The sequence below is a fragment of the Alosa alosa genome, chromosome 13 (genome assembly GCF_017589495.1).
Source record: "Alosa alosa isolate M-15738 ecotype Scorff River chromosome 13, AALO_Geno_1.1, whole genome shotgun sequence".
Classification (NCBI taxonomy): domain Eukaryota; kingdom Metazoa; phylum Chordata; class Actinopteri; order Clupeiformes; family Clupeidae; genus Alosa; species Alosa alosa.
In genome coordinates, this window is record NC_063201.1 from 12834503 (window position 1) to 12857281 (window position 22779).

General features: G+C 41.7%; 1 protein-coding gene and 1 long non-coding RNA gene across 2 annotated transcripts in view; one reads left to right on the plus strand and one right to left on the minus strand.

The window, feature by feature from the left end:
- Window positions 1-14: 14 nt before the first annotated feature.
- cmtm7 (CKLF-like MARVEL transmembrane domain containing 7) lies at window positions 15-4084 on the minus strand. Its single transcript, XM_048262123.1, has 5 exons — window positions 3845-4084; window positions 1699-1875; window positions 1310-1408; window positions 862-943; window positions 15-691 (listed from the first exon to the last, which is right to left on the minus strand). The coding sequence occupies exons 1-5, from the start codon at window positions 3950-3952 to the stop codon at window positions 678-680; spliced, it is 480 nt and encodes a 159-aa protein (XP_048118080.1). The 5' UTR covers window positions 3953-4084; the 3' UTR covers window positions 15-677.
- The window catches only part of LOC125306639, a 25930-nt gene continuing 6758 nt past the window's right edge, over window positions 3608-22779 (plus strand). The window contains exons 1-2 of the long non-coding RNA XR_007195583.1: window positions 3608-3711; window positions 5230-5287. This is a non-coding gene — a long non-coding RNA (uncharacterized LOC125306639). The remainder of the gene's footprint in view (window positions 3712-5229; window positions 5288-22779) is intronic.

Consider the following 22779-nt stretch of genomic DNA (forward strand, 5'->3'; position numbering starts at 1 on the left):
GGGACACACAAAAAGACGGTACAGTTATATGAAACTGGTGACTTCATTTGAATGGCAAACAGCTGCATGTCCGAGTCTGGACCAACACAAAGCATACACAATCATAATAGTCGGTTAAATTTGTATAAAAAATATGGCTGCGCTTGACCCCCTGTTGGAGCCAATTAACCGCTGAAAGCATTTTTAAAGCAACTGCTCATATTCAGTCAAGAACCTGGTCCCACTCTATGAATATTGTGCCCTTGTAACTAGCACCGGTGTTGTTTAAGGTCAAAGGTCATTCAGTATATGCAGTACATAGTACTTAACCATATAGAAAACAATACAAATATTAAATGTATTGTATTTTGCTCTAGAGACAATATGTTTTTGTCTACTATTAGTTTACAAATAGATGGCACATTACCATAAGGTGGGAGTAGATTTTTTTTTTTTTTAATTCCATATACGCAAGGCACTATAGTAACTCTTCAGAAGAAAAAGGGTCAAATAAATATTGTAAACTGCGGCATGACTCGAAACACGGATAAATATAGCCATGACAAAGGCAGATAAAATGGCCAAAGGTTTTGGCAAAGCTTGCTCTGCAAACACTTTCAGGCTCTTAAAACAGTAGAAGTGCTTTCATTTTACAACCAACAACTGGACCCATCTCAGTTTTTGTAGGTTTGTCTTTTTTACACTGCTGCACCTAAAGTAGAAGGGTGAGCAAAAAAAGATAAGAAAAGGGGTTGATTAGTTCAACACTAAACATTCAGTTTTACGCACTGTATTACGCACTTTTTTTTATCTGGCAGGTTAGTCTTAACATTGCTAGGAACAAAACGTCATGGTGTTGTATGACTGAAGTACACAACTCACTGGTTGGTTGGGATCCCCAAGTGACTTTGTAGGATGTCCACATACTATAGGCCAGCAGAAAAGAAGCAATGAAGCCAAAGACCTGTGAGAAAAAACACCCCACGCTTTACGCATCTGCATCTTACATATACAAATGAAGTCAACAACTGATGACAAATATTTATTCTCTTAAAAACGCAAATATATTTGCTGTTCTCTAGAGCAGTCTTTCCCTTAAACTAATTTAGTCTGAGCTATCAACACCCCATACAACTGATAACATTCCTTTCTGATTTGGCAATCATCCACACATATTTACACGATAAGCAGCTAGCTGACAGTGATCCAGTATTTGGATTCAGTCTGGATTTAGGCCTTTGTGTAAACTAAGATAAACTAACCCCAGCTAACCACTATTCCAGGCATCCAGTCAAAGATGTAAATAAAAACCTCCCAGAGGAACACTCACTGAGCCAGCTATTAGGGCGGCGATGCCACCATTCTTCACTGCCACGACTATGGAGCCAATGAGGATAAGGATGGTCCCGAGCACATAATGTAGGAATTCCTGGCACAGAACAAGATGAGCAGACATTTTAGATTAGACATCATGTCAATATACATAGGGCATAGATACATGCATACCAGTCCAAAGAGAACTGATTGTAGTTCGTAAAAGCTACAAGATTTTAAGTGAGCCATACTGTACATAAGGTAACGAATACGAAGCTGTATAGCTATTTAACACTGACAAATAAAAGGGAAGGACAAAACTTGGGGGGGTCATAGTGTACAGTATGTGTGTGTGTGTTTGTTTAATGTGTGTGTGTGTGTGTGGTAGGACATCTGTCAAATCACCGTCAGGGTCCAGTTGATACAGGGGATTTTGCTCTGCAGTCTCAGCAGGTGCATGATGAAGAAGATGAGGAAGGCGATGAGGAAAAAAAGAGTGACCACCTCAAAGTAACGCAGAGCCGTGTAGTCAGTCCAGTACTTTGAGAAGTGAACACACAGGAAGGCAATTAGGAGAGTGACCTGCAGACACACACACACAAACCAAAACAAGAGAAAATCAGCAAATAGTTTTGCAAATAGAATTTACCTGCAATATGTGGAACATATACTTGCTTTCCAAATGTGACTTATTAAAAACTGATGTCATTGTCACCTCTAATTCAGGTACCGGTATATGGCTGTATCAGGAAATCACTATTTGGTTAGGCATGTCAGCTAGTGGCATTAAAGTAATTCAATAATACTTCAATAAAAGAAGAAATAATCATATCTATAAATCGATATCTACGTCTATAAATCTGCCAATTGTTTATTAGAAGATGTATTTCACTTTAGATTTTCATGAAGGCTATATTGAAACATGTCTTGAAAGATAGACTGATCTCAACCAAGGCAAAGGTTAACTGATCTCATGAAGTTCTTTTGTGATCAGTGTATTTCCCCCACCCAGAGCCTTCTGAATTTGTGGAGAATCCTTCAGTAGTGTAATGAACACCACTATGGCACAACAGTAAATGAACACTGATATGCCACATTTAATATAATGAAATGAGCACAGGCGTGGGACATCCGGCTTCAGAAAATACAAGTCCTGGGCTGGCATATGTGTGGCACAGTCCAATCTAATGATAATAATAATCTGCTGCCAAAGAGGCTAGTTAAAAACCTTAATTTATTTACTGGGCCACAGCAGTTCAATACTGGGGCATGTGCCTCAGTAAAATGGGTCTAGTGAGTAGTGACGCCCCGTGCATGGTAAGACTTTTACTTCCTGAAGCTGGGTTTCCCCATCCCTGGCCTGAGCTGCTTAACGAAACTATGCTATTCAAAGACAGCGGGTATAATCTTTATTTTTCATAACCCAAGGTGTTCTCTGTCATTTCTACACAACTTTAAATAAGGCTGGTTGGTATCTGCCAATGCTTGCTTGTTTGATTGTTTGTTTTGATACTAATAACAGTATTAAGGTGGAGACTTCCCTAAACAACTCTTACTGTATTAAAAAATACTCTCATGGTATATAATTGACTGCAGTGCTTTTCATGTGAGTACTTTTTAGTGCCACATGAAAACTACAATTAACTACAACTTTTTGGTGTAGTCTTTTTAAGTCTAAGTGGCCAGTGTAGCAATGCTTTGCTTGTAGTTTTATACCTAGATGGACAGTGGACACACCCATAGACACACACACACACACACACACACACACACACACACCTTCAAAAGAAATTCTAAGACATTTCCGCCCCCTTGCAATGAATGATGGTTGCCCATTTTTCATTTGTACCATTTTATTTTAACATGAATTAAACAAAAAAAAAGAAGGAAAGAAAAACACGCCTCTGGAGTTGTTTCCAGTTCAAGTTCCATGTGGTATTATATTTTGTGCATTTTATACAGTTGTACAATCAAACTTTTAAGAACATCCTGAAGGAGGAAGGCTCATATCAAAATTCTGGTAAGTAGCCAACTCCCAAGATGGTGTCAAGAATCTTTACCCAGCAACTTCAGCCACCCTTCAGCAAGACTTCCTCTGCTTCAACAGCAACACTTTATTTCCTAGGCAACCTTCAAAACATCACCACGTCATTGTAATGACTATGACTAAGCAATAGATGAGTTCCAGATATGAAACATGTGGGTAGACCATATTTTCCTTTCTTATCAGTTGCAGATCCCAAAAATGTTAGGCTAATTCAAATAAATGTACATTGCATTAAATATGTTAAGGACAAATAAAATATGAGCCTAGTGAAGTTATTCTCACAAGGGGGCGGCATTTTCCCTTGAAATGGTTTTTATCCTACGCAGGACTAGGAAATGCACCGTATGGATAGAGAAGGCTGGATTTCCAGGGTAAGAGAAGGCCGCTTAAAACTCGCTGGTTCAAAGAATAAGCTAGTTTTGTGGTAAGAATGGGCTAAAATTGAACGACGAACAGTGAAAAGGTTTTAACGGGTAACGAATTAAAAATGTGCACGTTCCTTACCACTTGAGCGATTTTCAGCTGTCCTTGTATAGTACGCGTGTAACCCACATTTGCGAAACCTCCACCGGACGATGTGGTAGTAGTGGTGGTGGTAACTACGTGAGACATCTTGGATTAGGCTACTAAATTGAACGACTAACGGGAGTAGTAAACGATGTAGGTTCAAACTGAAATCTGGTGCTGCGTGCGCTCCAGTTCACTACTAACGGTGCGCTCTCGAACTTCCCATTGGGTGTGACCACGCCGTGGGGAGGAGGGGCACACATAGTTTTTTTTTTAACAGTTAAATGTTGACTTTTACAAATGGAGTGGACTAATGCGGGGGGATGGGAGAGAATGGACCCGAACAACACTGGACAATCCTCGAATTCATTCATGTGGCTGAAATCTCGGTAGCAGTAGGCTATAGCCTACTGTAGCCCACCTATGATCAGAACATGCACATGGTCTCAGAGACTAGAGTCGTTTGTCTTACAAAGACTCTAGTGATAACATAAATGAATAGCCTACCTAAAACATAAACCACACAAATAAAAGATCATGTCATTCATCTCAATTAATTCTCAAATCAGGTTATGTATTATGTATTTTATTTCAAAGTCCTAGTTAGGCCTGTTGCTCGTTCCTCTGTGTCTATTTTAACAGTGTCTAACCACCCATGCAGCCCAAATAGTTCAATAAACTGTGAAGACTTGATGCACATTTTGTTGTGTATTCACTGTACCCATGTGGTAACTAATTCTCATTAAAGTTAGTTTTCAAGCCAGGTAATAATGTGTTTATTTCAAAAATATGTTTTAATAATATTTTCATAAATTCACAAAATAATGCACAACTAGACTATATTTCCTGTTGAAATAAGAACAGGATGCTCACTTAGAATAGCATATCCGTTCCCTTTGAAATTAGGACTATGTCTACATGAAAACCACCGGGTGAATTTTCTCTTACCACTTTCACGCCTTTAACGATACCGGTAAAGAAAAAAAAAAAACGTGCACACACAGAGGCGAAAGCGGCTAAGGGCCCGTCTACATGACGCTTTTTTTTTTTTTTTAACCGGTGAATTTATGTTATCGGTTAGGCCTTGCGTATACACAACGCCGGCATTTTAGGAGGCTGTAACAGGCAGTCTTTGTAACCGGGTTCCAAAGTGGGATTTTTTGAAACCGCCGGCTAAATTTGGCCGTGTAGACGGCACAGTCGGCAATTTTATGACGACATAGCCCCACCCCTCAACTCAGCCACGGCCTTTGTATCTGCCATTTGTGGCTAAATTACCATAAATTTTACCGGAATTACCAGAAATATTTTTAGTCACTTTTAAGTGTGATGCTAGCAGGCGAGATGCTAATGGTCTAATCTGATACAATGATCTGTGCCAGGCTGGAGATAAAAGTGGTATCCCCAGACTCAGAGAACAACTGGATGAACTGGAGAAAGGTAAAATCAATGGTTTACATGTAACTTAAAGGAATACGCCACCCCTAGGTGAAATTGGGTCACTCCCCGCAGTCCCTAGAGTTGGATGAGTGAGCCAAAGCCGACCCAGCCATTGTCCTAATCGATTAGGACAATGGCTGGGTCGGCTATAAAACGCTTTGGCTCACTAATCCAACTCTAGGGACTGCGGGGAGTGACCCAATTTCACCTAGGGGTGGCGTATTCCTTTAAGGGGAGGTGGAAAATGAGTGTAATTCCCCAAATGGTGGAATATCCCTTCAAAGATGTGTTTATGACATTTTGAATGTTGTGTGGAGATTTGTGGCATTTTGTGTGAGCAATTTTGAGTTTTGTGTGTAGAGTTTTGAATAGACACAGAGAGGATTTTTGAAAATGTGTGTAAACAGTTGTAAAACAAACTGTAAAATATATTTGTTACCAGTGTATTTGTGTTCTGAGTATAAAAACAATATTCTCAAATATTTTACAACACACTTATGTATGTACTGTCTGTAGTAAGTGTAACACTAAACAAAAAATGGCCTAAGTCACTATGATGAATGGAGAAGTTTCCATTCATCGTAGTGTTTTACATTGAGCATGTCAGTGTTCAACTGGTTCTTACAGTATAAATGTCTATTCATATGATGGTTTGTGTGTGTGATTTGAAAACAAAATACCATTTTAAGAAAAAAATAACATTGTTTTGAATGTAAAGTTTTCATTTTGCAGGAGAATTGAGGGGGGCCATTGTGTGTGTTTTTTTTATTTGTGTATAGTTCTGAGAGTATCAGGCATGCTTTCAGAAAATGTGTATAAACAATCAAGAAAAACTTATATTCATGACAAGTTAAATTTAAAGACATGGTGGTCTAACGGCGGACCACAAGTGGCACACCACCAGCAGCATACCACCAGCAGTCCGCTATCTGGCAATCTAATTTTGCTATCTGGGCGACCATGTTTGCGTTACAAACTAACCCCATACATTTCTATGGGAGATTCTTTGAGTGCTGTGTCTCTGATACAGGTCCACGTGTCCACAAAGACCCGGGTTCAAATCTGACTTGTGGTCATTTCCAGATCCCACCCCGTCTCTCTCTCACTTCCTGTTACTCTTTACTGTTCTATCTGAATGAAGGCAAAAAGTCCTAACATACACTTTGGAAAAACAAGCATGACGTGAACTTTGAACTGTGACTGACTCAAGTGACTCAGCTGTGATTATCTGAAGTTAACTGAAGCCCAGGAGCCCTATTGTGTCAGCGATATCTCCTGATTGAGACAACCTTTTCCACACTGGTTGATTATAATTGTCAGGCAATAACTGAAATCTTCCACCAGAAGGATGGATTTTGGGTATTGGCTGTGGCAACATATACCTCTTTGACAAGAAACATTTGAATATGCTGATCACAAACAATCGCTACCCAAGAAAGATTTATTTGTCTGGCAAAATATATCATGTTTCTTGCTAATGGGATGCATGATGGTATGGGTTATAGGTACGGAAGCCAGATATAGGCCTAGACAGGAAAAGTGTTAAAATCTGCGCTAGTTAGGGGATTTCCCACAGTTGCCAATCAACAACCATGCCTATTTGAAGTAACACCATGCAGTTATTTTACCTAAAAATAATGGCTTCAAACTCATTCTGATGCTACACTGACCTATAATACAGAGAACCAGGTCTCTGACATTGCCATCCCAGAATGCTCAATATTAGTCAGGGGGCCAAAACTGATATTAAAACTCTGTCGGACACTTTTTGGTACAAGCATACAACCTATCCAGTATTAATATTTAACCCCTTAACATGTGTTCTAGCCAGGTTGTCAGCTTAGAAAATGTTTTTTGTCCATTTTAACACTATATTCTTATAAATGGTAAAAGCGGATTTTTTTTGTCCAAAGTGCTTTCATTTTCTTCCATGTTACCTACTGTAATTTTGGGCAAATGTGCAATATAATCCAATTTATGTGCAAGCATGATCATTAGGGTGGTTGTCAAGCTGATTTTTTTTTGTGTGTGTATGACTTTAAGCAATTTCAGGCCAATTTGTTGGTTTCCTGCTCAACATGACATACCAACACTAAATGTTGAATATCTCCACAACCACAAGGACCATATACATAGAAATAGTATCAAATGGAAGCCAACACTTATGGGCTGTCTGCAGAAGTGTCAGAATGAACATGTATTGTACAGTGTAAGAGAACATAACTAGAACATGAAAAAAACAATCTTTACCTAAAGAGAACCAGTTTTCAAAGTGAATATCAGCTTGGAAACATAACATAGTATCCCAAAACCTCTATCAATCAGTACCCCTCTCTATGGGAATGAGTCAAGCCAAGTTTAAAGCTTGTAGGGAGAGACAGTGCAATGCTGCACAAGTTGTAATTCTTTAATGTCAAGGCAGCAATGTAGAACTGTAGATGGTGGTCTGTGGTGCTATTTGATTTCATTAATGTACCAGGTTGTAACACAAATTATATTTAATTGACATATCACTACAGTTATTAATTCCATCCTAACATAACTGCTCTCTCACTTCTTTAGGGTAAGGGGTTAGTAACTAGTTAGTAGTAATAACTATATAATAGTCGTATGGCAAAGGTATGTTTTTCTCCATCCAAGCAGTGACTCTCAGGTAGGCAGCCAACAGAAGGCACCCAGGGACCATGTCCATGTGCTCAGTCCTGGTCAGGGACACAACAGAAGAGTTTACTGTTTTGATAATGAATACCTTCCCAATACAAAACATGCATGCATGCATCCAAGGGCATAATATAAATCTAATCTACAAAACAGGAAAAACAATATCATGGCAAATAATCTGAAACAATATAGTTGAAAGCCTAGAAATCTAGACGCACCCTAGCGGCAAATTACATTTGCTGCCAGGGCTAGTCTAGCAACGCTCCGTTGGCTTGTGAGCTGGAAAAATTAAACTTCCATCAGGCCAATCAAATCGTTAGGCGGGCTTAACATAATGATTGATGGCAGAGTTGCAGCTAATTGCCCTGTTGCTTGGCTGGGGTCGTCGACGGTCGGGCGTGTATACAGTTGGGATTTGAGCATCGTGTCAGATGAGAGTCGGTCCTTTTTTGAAGCAATGAGCATAGCGTGGACGACGAATAATTCCAAGCGAGCAGCAGAGTTTATGCAGCGTCGGGTCCAGGGGGGTGTGGCAGCGAAAAAGTTTAAGAGCAGCAGGGGTGGAAAGAGGCTCCATTGCCAAGTTACAAAACACAGGCACAACAGCATAAAGTGAGCTGAGGACTTTAATCCAGCTGCCAGCGGAAAACATGATATCGACACAGTGAAGTTGTCACAAGCGACACAGCAACACCACGCTACTGCTACATGTTAGCCAACCAACCAGGCTCACAACACAACCCAGTCCGCAATGTAATCAGCGCAGTTTAGTACGCCAACCATTGAACAGACTGGGGACAACAACGAGGCAAGAGGGTAGAGACACACTCACCACTGCAGTAGTCACTGTGAGGGGTGAGAGGAAGAAGAGAGAGCTCATGCAGGGGAAGAGCAGGTGAGCCGGGCAGTGGCAAACAGAACTGGAGGAGCAAGTGTGTAGCAACGTTTGTAGCATTAATCCACGGACAACAGCAAAGCAGCAAAGCAACATTAATGCTCCAGCGACAGGGCAGGAAGGTTCAGCAGACACCGGGAGGAGAGGCGTTAATCCACTAGATTTGGGGGTAAATCGACACGGAGTCCAGCGATAGCAAGGAATGACACCCGGTGAGCAGCGGCAGACAGGAAATTTGACACAGTTGACGTTGTGATAAGAACTTAGCAGAGTTTTGTTCCGATTTCACGCAGTGTGGTCATGATGCTAACAAGATTTAATCACGATTTAGTCAGTCTTCTGTGCCACAAAATCCTTGCAGGATCGTTAATGGTTTGAAATGTGAAGGCAGAGGAGGGGCAGATCCATTGTGAGAGAGAGGGGCAAGGATAGGCGTGAAGGATTGTTTCTAGGCTAATTGAAATAGTAGCCTACAAAATAGAAAATCATTGTGCGTCGGTCAGTGTTGATATTGTGACAGGCTGCCACAAATAAGTCAATGTATGAGAAACCCTGTTCTGTCTGTTGCCATTCTGTTTCTCACTGTCACCATACTTTAAGGTTTTCGGCTCCTGATGGTGTTGCAGTGTCCTTCTCACAGAAGGCACGGTATGCCACGTTTTTTGATGTTGCAGTACGCGTTGCCTCCTGCAGCCTCGCTGGGTAGAGGAAGGTGTTTACTGGGCACTTATGTACCTGCATCGGCTCAGGGATACTGGAGGAAAAAAGACATGCTTTTAAAGACTCAAGCGTCTTGGGAAAAGTAGTCTAATTCTTCATATACTGAACTAAATGCTTAAGCAGTATCGGTATATCATCCATGATGTCAATACACAATAAAATTTCTTGTTATTTGTAGTCAACTATTTTTTATCTGTAGACTAATGCAGAAGAAGATATGCCAAGCATCAGCACATTTCCACAAAAGATCATGATTAGTCACTACATAATGCATAAAGAGGTTTGGCCTTCAGAGTTTAGGAAGGTCATACAATTCCACATTGAGTGACCGAGAACAGGTCTTGGAGCTTAGAGAATTGTTTGTCATGGCTATGAATTCCACTTTTATGCTTAATAAACTTAAGTTCTGGTGCTTACAGTTTGGGCTCTTGCCACACATCAGATGGTCCCTGTTTGTGTATGAAATTGCTATTTCAGAGGTGAGGTATTGATTATGCTTTAGGAAATGGGTTGTATAGGGTAGCATTGTATGGAGAAGAATTTTGAAGTTATGAATGACCGCGGCTAAGTTAAGGAGCTCAAATGTACAAAGACCAGTCTGGAGAGCACTGTGTCCAGACATGGCCAGTATTTTAATTAGATGTATTTAAAATACATATTTAATTAATTTAGCATATTTTGTAATTTGTATTTTGCAGGATTGGAAAAAATCTGCTGTTGTTGCCGAGGGGTTACTCAATAAGAATAGGGAGGGTGCCTGGTGATATCCCTTGTACAATTCTCTATTTTCAGCAGTAAAGTTAACCTAGCGATGTATCCATAAAAATGCCAATTTCATTACCCTTCTGGAAAGACAGCATGAAATGTAAACACATTTTCAATTTCCTTGCTGTAGTATACCACATTGTGACCAACATGGCGATTTATAGGCTGATTTGAAATGGAACTATACACTCATTCAGTCATAATAATCCAGTCACTAACCAATTTGTCAGCTTCAACTCAACCTTGTTGCTGGAAGTTAGCCTAGGGACTATTTTCTGGTGCTGCATGATATCATGTGCTGCTGTGCCCAAGGTACGTTTGCAACGTCCCTTGATTATTATGCCGGAATGAGAGTGTAGTTCCATGTCAAATCAGCCTAGAAAATCGCCATTTTCATTTCATTTTTCGTTAGTCTTACTTTCTAACTTGAGAGGAGACAAGTTTTGAATAGGAAAATTACTGGAAAGTCACTTTTAAGTATGATGCTAGCAGGGGAGATGCTAATGGTCTAATCCGATACAATGATCTATGCAAGGCTGGAGCTAAAAGTGGTGTCGCCAGAAAACGACTGAATGAAAGGTAAAAATCAATTGTTTAACTCAAGGGGAGGTGGAAAATAATGGTAATTCCAAATGGTGGAATATCCTTTTAAAAGTGTTAGATCCAACTTTTCTCTTTCACGATCCCCTCTGAACATGTCTGAAGTTGGAAAAAATTTAAAGTCAATTGAGGGAGCCAAAATGGTCAACTTTATCACCCTTCTGCAAGGACAACATGAGGTGTAAACCCATTTTTTTTGTTTGTGCCCATTTTATGTCACCCTGTAAACAACTTAAAAGCATTAGATCTGTCTTTTTTGTTTTATCATCCCCTTAGAACATGTCTGGAAGTTGAAAACATTTAAAAGTAACTAACTTCAGGAGCTTGAGTTGTCAGGTGTCAAGTGCCACAAGACTAAAAATTGAAAATGATCCAGATAAGATTTAGGGAGAACATTAGGATATGGACCCCATATGACCATGATCTTTGACCCCATGACCTTGAGCACCTCATAGCTGATGTTCATTCTCACTGCAGGACAGTATTAAAACCACTTAATGGATTCGACATGAGGATTTATGTAAGGGATAACATCCGCCAAAGGTGTCCTGATATGCGGAAATAATGGAGGAGATGGAGGCAAAGACCTCCCCGATGTGAAACAGAGTGGAGTTTTCTCCACCAAGTTAATTCATTCTGTATGCACCTTACAAGATGTTATTCCGTTTATCCTCCATGTTGCCAGTGATGTATGTACGTAATAGGCGTGCATTTATAGCAAAAAAACGGAAATGCAGTTCAGTTTAAGAGGCCGACCTCTTCAGTACAGTATGTTGTACTACTTTCATTGGTTACAGTTACAGTTGATTACTGTTGTGAAGCCTGCTTGTTGTCAGTTCAATTATCGTTTACATTGATATGGGACGGTGATTACATTTTGTACAGAATTAATAGCCCCCTTCCAGCCAATCAGAAAATAGTATTACATTTAGTGAATAGTGATACATTTCCAATAATATGCTTTGTAGTTTCTTTTAAAAGTTGGTACCATGATTAATGTATGGGTATTTTTGTATTTTCACATCAGTATTTTGTATTTAATTTTGTTACATTTCAGGAGCCAGTATTTGTAGTTTGTATTAAAATAGTTTTTGATATAATTGTGCCCATGACATGCACAGTCTTGAGTATTCAGTCATTGAGAAAACTGCCCCATCATTGAAAACAGGGAAGCATGCTCAGTGTGCACTGCAGATTGGGGATATTGTTGGGCATGTGCAGAGTGGAAGACTATGGTTTGGCCTTGGTGCTAATTAGATTTCACTACCTGTTCTACACTGTTATGACGATATGTGACAAATTAATCTCTCTGAATCAACAGTGATGATTGGATGACCATTGGATGTAATGTTAGGAGGAGGAAGGTCAGCTTGAGAATACTCTGAATCTCAGAGGTGGAAAGTAACAAAATACATTTACTCACGTTACTGTATTGAGTAGTTTTTCTGTGTATTTTGTATTTTTTAAGTAGTTTATAAAATCGGTATTTTAAATTTTACTTGATTACATTTTGAGTGAAGTATTGTACTTCGCTACATAACAAATCCCATCCGTTACTTGAGTAAAAAAAAAAAAAGTTAAGACTAATGAAAACAGAAAGGGAGAGAAAAGAAATCGCGCCCTAAACCACTAGCCTAGTGATAATGATCAGCATGTAGCCTACATCAGGACATCAAGCTGGCGCCATGCAGTCTTTCTGAAAGGGATGGAGCTGGAGCTGGATCACAAGATGCATCAGATTACATGTGTAGCCTAACCTATGAAAGTGTATTTTCCGCTATTTCAATGGGTTGTCTCAGTTCGTTTTAGCACTAATGATAGCTGTGATATTCAAGCAAACACCATGGGATTTCGTGTTTTGACGTTTGTGCTCACCTTTCTTTGGAAAGAAGTTTATTAGCAGTTGTTTCCCATCATTTTGATGTCTCTCTTTTTAGTAACCTGACTTGGCTCCTTGGAGAAAACATTGCACCAGCAGCACAACAATTAGCGGTCCAATACTAGCGATGCTCAACTAAATAAACAAAAGATAGACTACCTTATGAATCGTGCAGGCGGACTAAACCATTTAGCTCTTTAACAAGGGAGAGTGACCTTAGACAGTTTTCACTATGTTTTGTATACAAAATCCAGTCAGTCAAACTTTAAATTTCGTCTGACATTCATTTTGACATTTAATTTGGAAGTTAAAATATTCAGGTAAAATAAATATATGGTGGACATATATATATATATATTTTTTTCAGTAATTAGCTTAAATTTCCAGTGAGTCTATTCGAAATTTTCACCACACATTATATTAACACACGTATAAAAAATCCAAACATAAGAGTTATGTGTATTAAAGTGGAATGACACAGGAAAAAAGTACTGAACGTATTTCTTCAATACTTTGTGGAAAAGCCTTTGTTTGTAAAGACAGCTTCAAGACATTTCCTGTATGACAAAACGTATTAGTCACAGTATCAGGTGTGATTTTGGCCCATTGTTCTAAACAGATTCCAGGGGTCCCTCTTGTGAATCCTGATCTTTAGTTACTTCCAGAACTGTTTAATTGAATTTAATTGAATTGGCTGCCTTCATCCTTTCTGGAGCTTACTCCGAAAGTGGTCCTTGGCTTTTTGAATTGACTATCCTTCTGACTCCCTGGTCAGAAATATTGAGGAGATCCTGCATGGCAGTGATGTTTCTTCCACTTGCAGATAATGGCTCCCATGCTGCTTACTGAAGATTCTGAAGTTTTGAAATGCATCTGTAACCAGTTTCATTGATATGTTTTGCAACAATAAGGTTGCAAAGGTCTTGGGAGAGCTTTTGCTTTTATCCATCATGAAATATTTCTTGTGTGACACCTTGGTAATGAAAAACCTTTTATAGCCCATCAATATACTAACCAAGCTTATATTAATTTGCACAGATAGAAAGGATAACTACTCTAACTACTTACAGATTCCAGCTCGTTCCTTCCCTTTCCTTGCCTTAGTGCTTTTCTTAGCTTGTTCAATTCTCCTTTTTTTCCCTGTTTTATTCCACTTCATTACACATGACTCTACTTATGGAGTTGTTTGGATTTTTATGTGTGGATTACCTGAGTTATTACTAATGCCTGGTGAAAATGTTGTACCCCCGTGATTCCACTTTTCATGGGCCCTCTCCTCCATTGGGGCCCTATACTTCCCCTCTCCCCCCCAGTTCGATGCCCCTTTAATCTGCTGAACCTTCTGCTTGTTTCCAAATATAAAAAACAACTCAACATTGGCCTCCCCTGCCTCAGCTGCCTGTGAGGGGCTTTTCAGTTGGATTACTGTTCACTGCAAAGCGACGCAAGGATGAGTGCAACTAACTTTGAAAATCAACTACTGCTCAAACTTAAAGGAGAACTCCGTGATTTTTTTTCACATAGATCTCCATTTCTCAACGCCACCGAAAGTGCTGTCGGTATGAACAAAACTGAAACAATCGGTTTTACCTAGCTCGAAGTTGCTGCAGCTACAGCGGCTACACACTGGGAGCATGAACATGGCTGCCTTAGCTGCTGGCTGCAGCAACTCGAGCTAGGACCAAAGTCCTTTTCAGGCAAGTACCTCCACTTTCGGCGGCCATATTGCAACACTTTTGGGCACTTATCGCATCTATTTCGCAGAAATGCGGCAGCGTAGGCTTCACAACACCAATCTTGCTCCAGCAGCGAGATCACAACAGATGATTGGCACGATGTCTTCACAGCACACCACATGATTGGCTCAATGTATTTTACAAACACACCACATGATTGGCTCAATGTACTCACATGTCAACGTTTTGCCTTGGAAGGGTTGTGATATTTGTAGACAACTGACTAACCCCATGCATTACTATGGAGGATTTGTTCAGTGCTGTATCTCCTCATTAGAAAGTCTCTGGTAAAACTGGTTGTTCTGGAACCCCCTCAAAAAAAAAAAAAAGTAACTAAGTAACTTTTACTTAAAGTACATTTTAAATTAACTACTTTTTACTTTTACTTAAGTACATTTTCAGATCGGTATTATTTTAACTTGTACTTGAGTAATGTTTCATCAAGGTATTGGTACTTTTACTTGAGTACGATATTTTCGTACTTTTTCCACCTCTGCTGAATCTTGCATCATGCTGTGTAATAGGGGTTTCACAACTGATAGTTTTTCATCACAGTTGTCATCATGTAGGGGCATTTTGAGGGGCAGCCGTGGCCTACAGTGACCTCACTGTGTGTTCACTGTGTGCTGAGTGTGTTTCACTAATTCACGGATTGGGATAAATGCAGAGACCAAATTTCTCTCATGGGATCAAAAGAGTATATATACTTATACTTATGTAAAAAATGATTTTATTATCTTATTATTTTGTTTAATGTCACTTTATTTCATTCAGTCTTCATCCATTCCTCTGTTAATGTAATGGTGAATGATTAACATATTAGGATTTTAGTTCCCCATACATTTGAGAGTTGGGTGTTTTGGTTCCAGGGGGAATGGTTTCCCCACCGGACGTTTTGAGTGGAGTGAAGCTGGAGAGAAGGGAGTGCGCGTTAAGCTGGTTGTCTGTCTAAGTTGGTTGTGTGAATAAAAGCTCTCAGTGGGTGCAAACCGTGTATTTCTACACGCCTCTCTGTTCCTGAGAAATCCCAAGCTAAACAGTGGCTAGTTTTCATCAAAATCGCTGTTTTTTTTTTCTAGAAATGGAGATATAACGTCTTTCATGAAACATGAAGTGTTGCCTGTAAAGTTTCCGGGAAGTGACCTGGCGAGACTGCCACCTAGTGATAGACCCACGAAAATGGTGTGGCTTTGAGCTGACGTGCATGCGTCACTGATTCGACCCAAAGCGGCAACCGAGTTATGATAAAATGTCCAGATAAAATGTCCAGATTGTGAGTTTTCGATCGTCATATATTTCATTTCCATTCATCATAGAGTTCCCAAAATCACATATAAGGTGTGTTAGAGTGTCAAGTTTCGTAATTTAAAAAAAAAAGCTAAAAACGTAATATTACGTTTTTGGCACTCAACGCATGGGAAGGAAAAACGTAATATTTTGGCACTCAATGAGTTAATGGGAGGGCACTTTGTCAAATTGAACGATTTTTCAGTTGGTCCCCCCAGTACTGCGCAGACTCGCACTTAACTTTGTGACGTTAGCCATCGAACTGAATTTTATAACTCATATAATAGATACACAGAAATTCTTCTCACACTTCCTTCGCCTTCAAAGTTAAACATTTATTTATGTATTATTATTAATATCATCCTCACAAGTGATATCAAGTTGTGTTAATTTTGAAATTACCACACATGATCATCTTCAAAAACAGTCATGGTAAAACAAAACAAAAAAATTATAGCCTTGAAGCTATACTTCTTTCCACTTTTCTGACCTACGGTCAATCCATCGCAAACCTCTGAAATGATTATTGTTAGACTACCTAACGGTAAAACTACTGTTTTTCATTAGGTTAACTTGCCTCTATGCTTTACCTTAACGTACAATGCTATTGTAGGCTACATAGCTTCTTTGTTCACGAGTTTCCGTGCTGGCTGGACTACGCCTAGCCTGGTCCTTACTGCCTGTGACTACGTTTCTCTTCGTCATACAGTCTGGAACAATGTAATAAGAATCTGTCTCCGTAATGGGCGGATGCTTATTTTGAGGTTTAAAATCTGGAGTTCCCTTAACCAATCAGCATCATTTGGTAATGACGTATGCTGTGCGCTGGAGTTCAGGCTCTTACGCTTACCACTTCCGCTTCCAGTTCAGGCTCTTACGCTTCCCACTTCTGCTGTCAGTAGTAAACAGACCGCTGGCTAGTTTGTAGGCTACCTGACCACCAGGGCAGTCTCTTCGTAGTGGATATAGCTCTGTTGCGCCAGCCACATACCGAGAGTTGTATACCAAAAGTGTCACGTCACTGAGATTATATCAGTGTCTTGTCACACGCCAGTTTTCCTCTTATCTCTTCTCGCCGCTTATCAGACGATTGTTGTTCTACGCAGCCCAGTGACTTCGTCGGAGCTACGGAGCTTATTTCGTCCTCCACGGGCTGTTCAGACTACACTCTCGGATAAGTTGGATTGTACTGATGACCTACGTGTTATTTAACCTGGAGCTTGCTCGGTTAAACTAACAGTTGTTCGGCATAAAACAATGCAGCCTCATGGCTAACGTTACTGTCCACAAGCACGGTAGCCTCGTCTTGGGCTTAGGGGGGAGAATAACGAGCAGCAAACGTTTATTTGAAAACATGATAAGTAGTGATGCATGTAGTACACTTGTGCGTTTAGGTTTAGTTATCACCATCTGATAAATCAAACTTTTCCCAAAGCCAGTTGGAAGGAGAGTTATCCGACGTCCTTGCCATTTATAAATTGACAAGACAAGCCTCTTGTTCCTGCTTTAATTAATTAAATTAATGATGCCCTCGAGAGTTGAGACAACTTCGCGGAATACCTTCTAGCGTCTCTTCCTCCGTCGCCAATGTTGAACTACAAGCTTCGCTGGACTACAAGCAACTCGGCAGGCAAGTTCCGCGTCATCACTCAACTGTTCGCTGAATGGCTCGGCTACACGCGAGCCGTATAACGTTGGTTCGACCAGACTACATGCGAGACCTAAATCAAATTTAGGGCGGAAGTACGTAGGATGGTAACGACCAGGCTAGGATTACGCTTCTTATCCAAACAATACGGTAATCTCCCTTCGGTGCGTTAGCTTCCCTTCAACCGGACATGCTAAACATTCTTCTTACGGGAACCTAACGTTATGTACGAGGTAGTTGAGTCTTGTTCTGCCTTTTATTGTTTATGTAGATAACACAAAAGCTACAAAATCGGCACAGGATATATGCTATATGAAGTTATGGTATTTCAAAAAAATCCTAAAATGAATGGGCTTCTATGGGGGTTAGCAGAGAAGTGGTCCCTCCAGCCACCATTGATTCTTCTACTTCCGGGAATTCACCTGCCCCCTTGCATATTATTACCCACAATATGGCCCTGGCGAGATAACTCTCCCTCGTCGGAGCTAGGTGACTTTTGCAGCCCTGTTGTAATGCTACATACTTCAGTAAACAACTCAACTTTACCTTGGGATTCATGTCGTGTCATTAACCTTGCCTCGGAGACTGTGAATACGATATATCCATTGATTGATGTCAAGACGGGAGTTCTGAGCTAGCCAGCTAGCTAACTAGTATGTCCAGCAGACACTTAATGATTAGACAAAAGTAAAGACAAAACACTGGTGTCAGAAGTGCAAGTAGCCATCAGCATTGAAGCAGAATAAGAAAAACAATGACAACTGTGCTTCAGATGCCACTATTTAAAATTCTGGACTGTGCTGACCAGCAGAATGATACTGGAGACACTGGAGGCGCTACAGCCTTAGCAGCAGAAGAGCCTCCACCGTGGCTGCGATTGGTGTTGGAGCAGCAAGCTCATTACATGTAGCAATTCCTAGCTGTGTTAGCCCCACATCTTCAGGCCAGCAATGGCACACCTGCAGAACTGGCAACAGCCACTCCACAAGTCTCGCAAAACCTAAACCCAGGTCAGGCTATACGAAGTCAGAGACCAGAGGCCGATCGAGAAGGCTATCTCTGCCATGGATTACAAGAGCACCACTCAACTCGGCACTCACCTGTGCGAGTATCTTCAGCCACACCCATGGATATACCGGACACTGCAAACCCATTTACGGCTCAGCTGGACGTTATTCAACAACGGGCTCGGAGTGCAGGCCCCTCATGGATGGTGTCTGATTCAGGTCCTGAGGAGAGGGCCAGAGGCATGGAGAGAGGACGACAGCGCTTCACAGCTGCCACCCCACGAGCGTATGGCCCCAGTCCGGCACATCCCGATGCAGGTTGATCCACCACATATGATGGTCCTAGGCCAAAAATGGCAACATATGAAGGGAAGGAGGACTGGGAGTCATTCTTGTTGCCTTTTGAGAGACTAGCTCGGAAATATGAATGGAACGGTGCTGAAAGAGTCGACAAGCTGCATGAATGCCTTCGTGGTGCCGCCATGCGCTATGTATGTTCACTTCCGGAACACATCAGAGAGGACTACACTCTACTTAAAGAACACCTGACTCAACGGTTCGGTCAACATGATCCCCCAACAACTGTTTGCAGGAAACTTGGAGAACTGCGACAATCAAAAGAGTCTTCAGCTGTGTTTGCAGAGAAGGTAAGGCGCCTAATAACCCTGGCCTATCCTGGTGTGGAAATGCCACTGCAAGACCAATTAGCAGCAGATACCTTTCTTAAAGGTTTAAAAAATCAGAAATTAGCCTATGAGGTGATGAACAAGGATCCGTGCACACTAGCGGAGGCTCAGAAGTTAGTAGAGGCACATGAACACAATTACAAGGCTACTGTGCGGCGAGAGCTGGACCTGAAAGGTAGAACAAGGCGTGTCTCCTGGACTGATGATGATGACGACATGGCACCACTATCTCGTCGCATTCAAAGTCCAACCTATGTCACAGCTGATCAGTTTAAAGGACTCATTGAAAAAGTTGAGCAAATGCAGTTGACACTTACCGTTTGCAGCCAGTCATGAGTGACCGAAGAGAGCAGAGGTACTCAGACCATCCCCCAGGAAGAGAACATAGCCCAAGCCGTGACAGAGGCGCGGGCAGCTGCAGCAATCGTGTCAGCCTGAAAGTAGAGCACGGGCCAACTCTGCAAGTCCTCTCAGGGGCACTAAAGGGCTTTGCGACCAGTGTGGGGAGGCGGGGCACTTCAGGAGAGGGTGTTCTAGGTCACCCAGCCCGTCCGCTCTTCACAAGACAACAGGCGAGAATGAAGCAGTTCGTGAGCGGGCCCAGTCCCCAACACTGACTATCAGTCGTGCCACTAACCGAGGTCCAAGCCTCCACATAGCAGTGAAGGTCAATAACATTCCGGTCCAAGCTGTAGTAGACAGAGGGGCTGAGGCAACCATTTTGTCTGAAGGACTTTACAAGCAACTCTATGGAGATGAGCAGCAAGCCCTTGAAAAGGCAGTTCTTCACAATGCAGAGTCCAACAGTGAAATGTCAGCCATGAGTGGAGTGCAAGTGGTCTTCCAGATAGGAACCCACACATTTGATTGGGATGTTTATGTGGCCCCAATTCATGATCGTCTTCTTTTGGGCCTGGATTTCCTCAGAGCTGCGAACGTCACAATTCAGGCCACCGGCCGTGTGTTCATTGAAGGAGAGCCAATCCCTGCAAAGATCATTGGAGGGGAGGGGCCAGACTACTCTGTTGCCCATGTGCTGTTGGAAAAAGACATAACCCTGCCACCAGAGTGTGAATGTGTGGTGTGGGGAGAAGTTGACCACCCAAGACCAGGAATCTCCGCAGAGTTTCTCTGACAGCAGAGGAGCTAGATCGTAAGATATCAGATGCTATTTCAACAGTTACATTTGACGGGGATAAAGTTTGTGTGTTAGAAACTTTATCCATTGCCACTAGCTAACGTAGGCCTACTGTCGTTAGCTATTGGCACCATAGGCTACTAGCCAAAACCCATTACAGTTTCGGTGGGCATTTAATTTGAATAATGCGAGAATGTCTTCTTTTGACTGATGGCAGGGTGCCTTGCATCGTGTGTGCATTCAAATAACAGGGTTTGCAAACGTGATCTCATGTTTGTTTAGTTCGCGTTTTAGACTATTTTTTCCATTGCTAAACCTGCTAAATCCATTGCCAACCTGGTGCCTTGCACTGGGTGTTAATTCAAAATAACATGGTTTGCAAACGTGATCTCATGTTTGTTTTAGACTACTTTATCCATTGCTACTAGCTGGTTCTGTAACCCATTACAGATAGTTTTGATGGGTCATTAGCATATTATTATGCACTGCAGGCTCAGATCAGTGACCGTGACAGGGGGGAGGCTTGATCTTAATGTCATGTAAATAAGGGACCATTGTGTTCCCCTCCCATGGATTGAGGGAGAAAGAAATAGTCAAATTGAAAAGCCTGATTTCTCAGCTTGTAGCTTTGAGATGTGTATACTTTAAAATGGCTACAACTTATTCAAATATTATCAGATCTCCATGAGTGAGACACCTTTAGAATCTGTAAATAACTCAAAATGTCTCTGGGGAGACATGTGCCTGGTTTTGCCATGCCTGGTCACATATACCTTGATGACATCATTATCCTGGGCAAAGATGTGGAAGAGAGCCTGGAGCGTCTTACAGAAGTCTTTGAAAGATTGCAAAGTTATGGGCTAAAACTGAAACCTTCAAAATGTCAGCTTTTGAAGGAGGAAGTCCTATTCTTGGGGCATGTTGTTAGTGGCGAAGGCATACGCCCTAATTCAGCACTGGTTAGGGATGTACAGGATTGGCCACACCCTTCAAACCAACGGGAACTCCAAGCTTTCCTGGGCCTGTGCAACTATTAGAGAAAGTTTGTCCCATCCTTTGCAGAACTAGCAAGCCCTTTGACACATCTTTTAAGGAAGGAAATCCAGTTCCAGCGGGGGGAGGAGCTTACATCCTCTCCAATACTGGCTTACCCTACTAGCGAGGGGAAATTTGTCCTTGACACAGATGCATCAAACCACAGCATTGGAGCTGTACTGTCCCAATATCAGTGGGGAGAAGAAAGAGTAATTTCAGAGTAACATCAGAGCAGCGGAGAGATCCTGTATTATCCAAACTACATCAGTGGATTGAAGCAGGAGAACTGCCCACACGAGATGAAGTGTCTCTTGAAAGTCCGGCTGTGAGGAAGTACTGGCTTTGCTGGCCCCAGATTGAGTTGCGCCATGGAGTTCTATTCTATCGGTGGGAAAAGGCAGACGGAGGACAACCCCATTACTTGCTTTTAGTACCAACCTCAATGCAAGAAGAATTCATCAGGGCTTGCCATGATCCGCCTCAAGGGGGCCAACCTGGGAATCGGCAAAACTTTACAGCGCCTCAAACAAAGCTATCACTGGTATGGGGTGGCGGGTGGTGTGGAACTCTTCATACATAAATGCCAGAGCTGTGCAGCACTCAAGACTGCTGGACCAACAAAGAAAGCAGCGCTGCAGTGTTACCAGGTTGAAGCACCCTTGGACCGCCTTCATTTGGACATGCTTGGTCCCTTCCCTGTATCGGCGGCAGGTAACAGGTATATCCTGGTTGTAATAGACCAGTTCACACGGTGGGTGGAAGCTTATGGTGTACCAGATCAAGGAGCAGAGACTACAGCCAGAAGACTGGTGTATGACTTTATCTCACGTTTTGGGTGCCCCCTGGAACTCCATAGTGATCAGGGTCGCAACTTTGAGAGCACTCTTTTCAAGATGTCATGCCAGCTTCTCGAGATCACTAAAACCGGGACTACGTCATACCACCCAGCTTTAAATGGCCAGGTAGAGAGATTCAACAGGACTCTCCTACAGATGATTCGCTGTTATGTGGACCAGGACCAAAAGAACTGGGATGAACATCTTCCACTGCTTACCGCGGCCTATCGAAGTACTAAGAATGCGAGAGGTCCATCAACCACATGACATATGGTCAGGAGCAGCAGAACTCAAAAGGGACAAGAACGAGGTTCCGGAGTTCCTGAGTGAACTGGAGCAGGGCCTGAAAGAGGCACAGGAAGCCGCTAGGGAACAACTAAAAGCTGTTCAAGAACGATAGAAGCAGAGCTATGATGTCAGAGCTAAAGGAAAACCATATGCTGTTGGAGATTTGGTCTATGTCAAGGACAGTACCAAGAAAAAGGGATTTAGCCCTAAGCTCCAGCCGCCATTGAAAGGCCCCTGCATCATTGCCTCTTGATTGGGTCCAGTGCTGTATGAAGTAATCAGGAGGCGAGATAGGAAGATCCTGCACCATG

Coding starts and splice junctions, on each gene's coding strand:
- cmtm7 (XM_048262123.1), bottom strand. CDS start 3,952: ATGTCTCACGTAGTTACCACCACCACTACTACCACATCGTCCGGTGGA. Junction 1,876..3,844: donor AGCTGAAAATCGCTCAAGTG/GTAAGGAACGTG, acceptor GTGTGTCTGCAG/GTCACTCTCCTAATTGCCTT. Junction 1,409..1,698: donor GTATCAACTGGACCCTGACG/GTGATTTGACAG, acceptor GTTCTGTGCCAG/GAATTCCTACATTATGTGCT.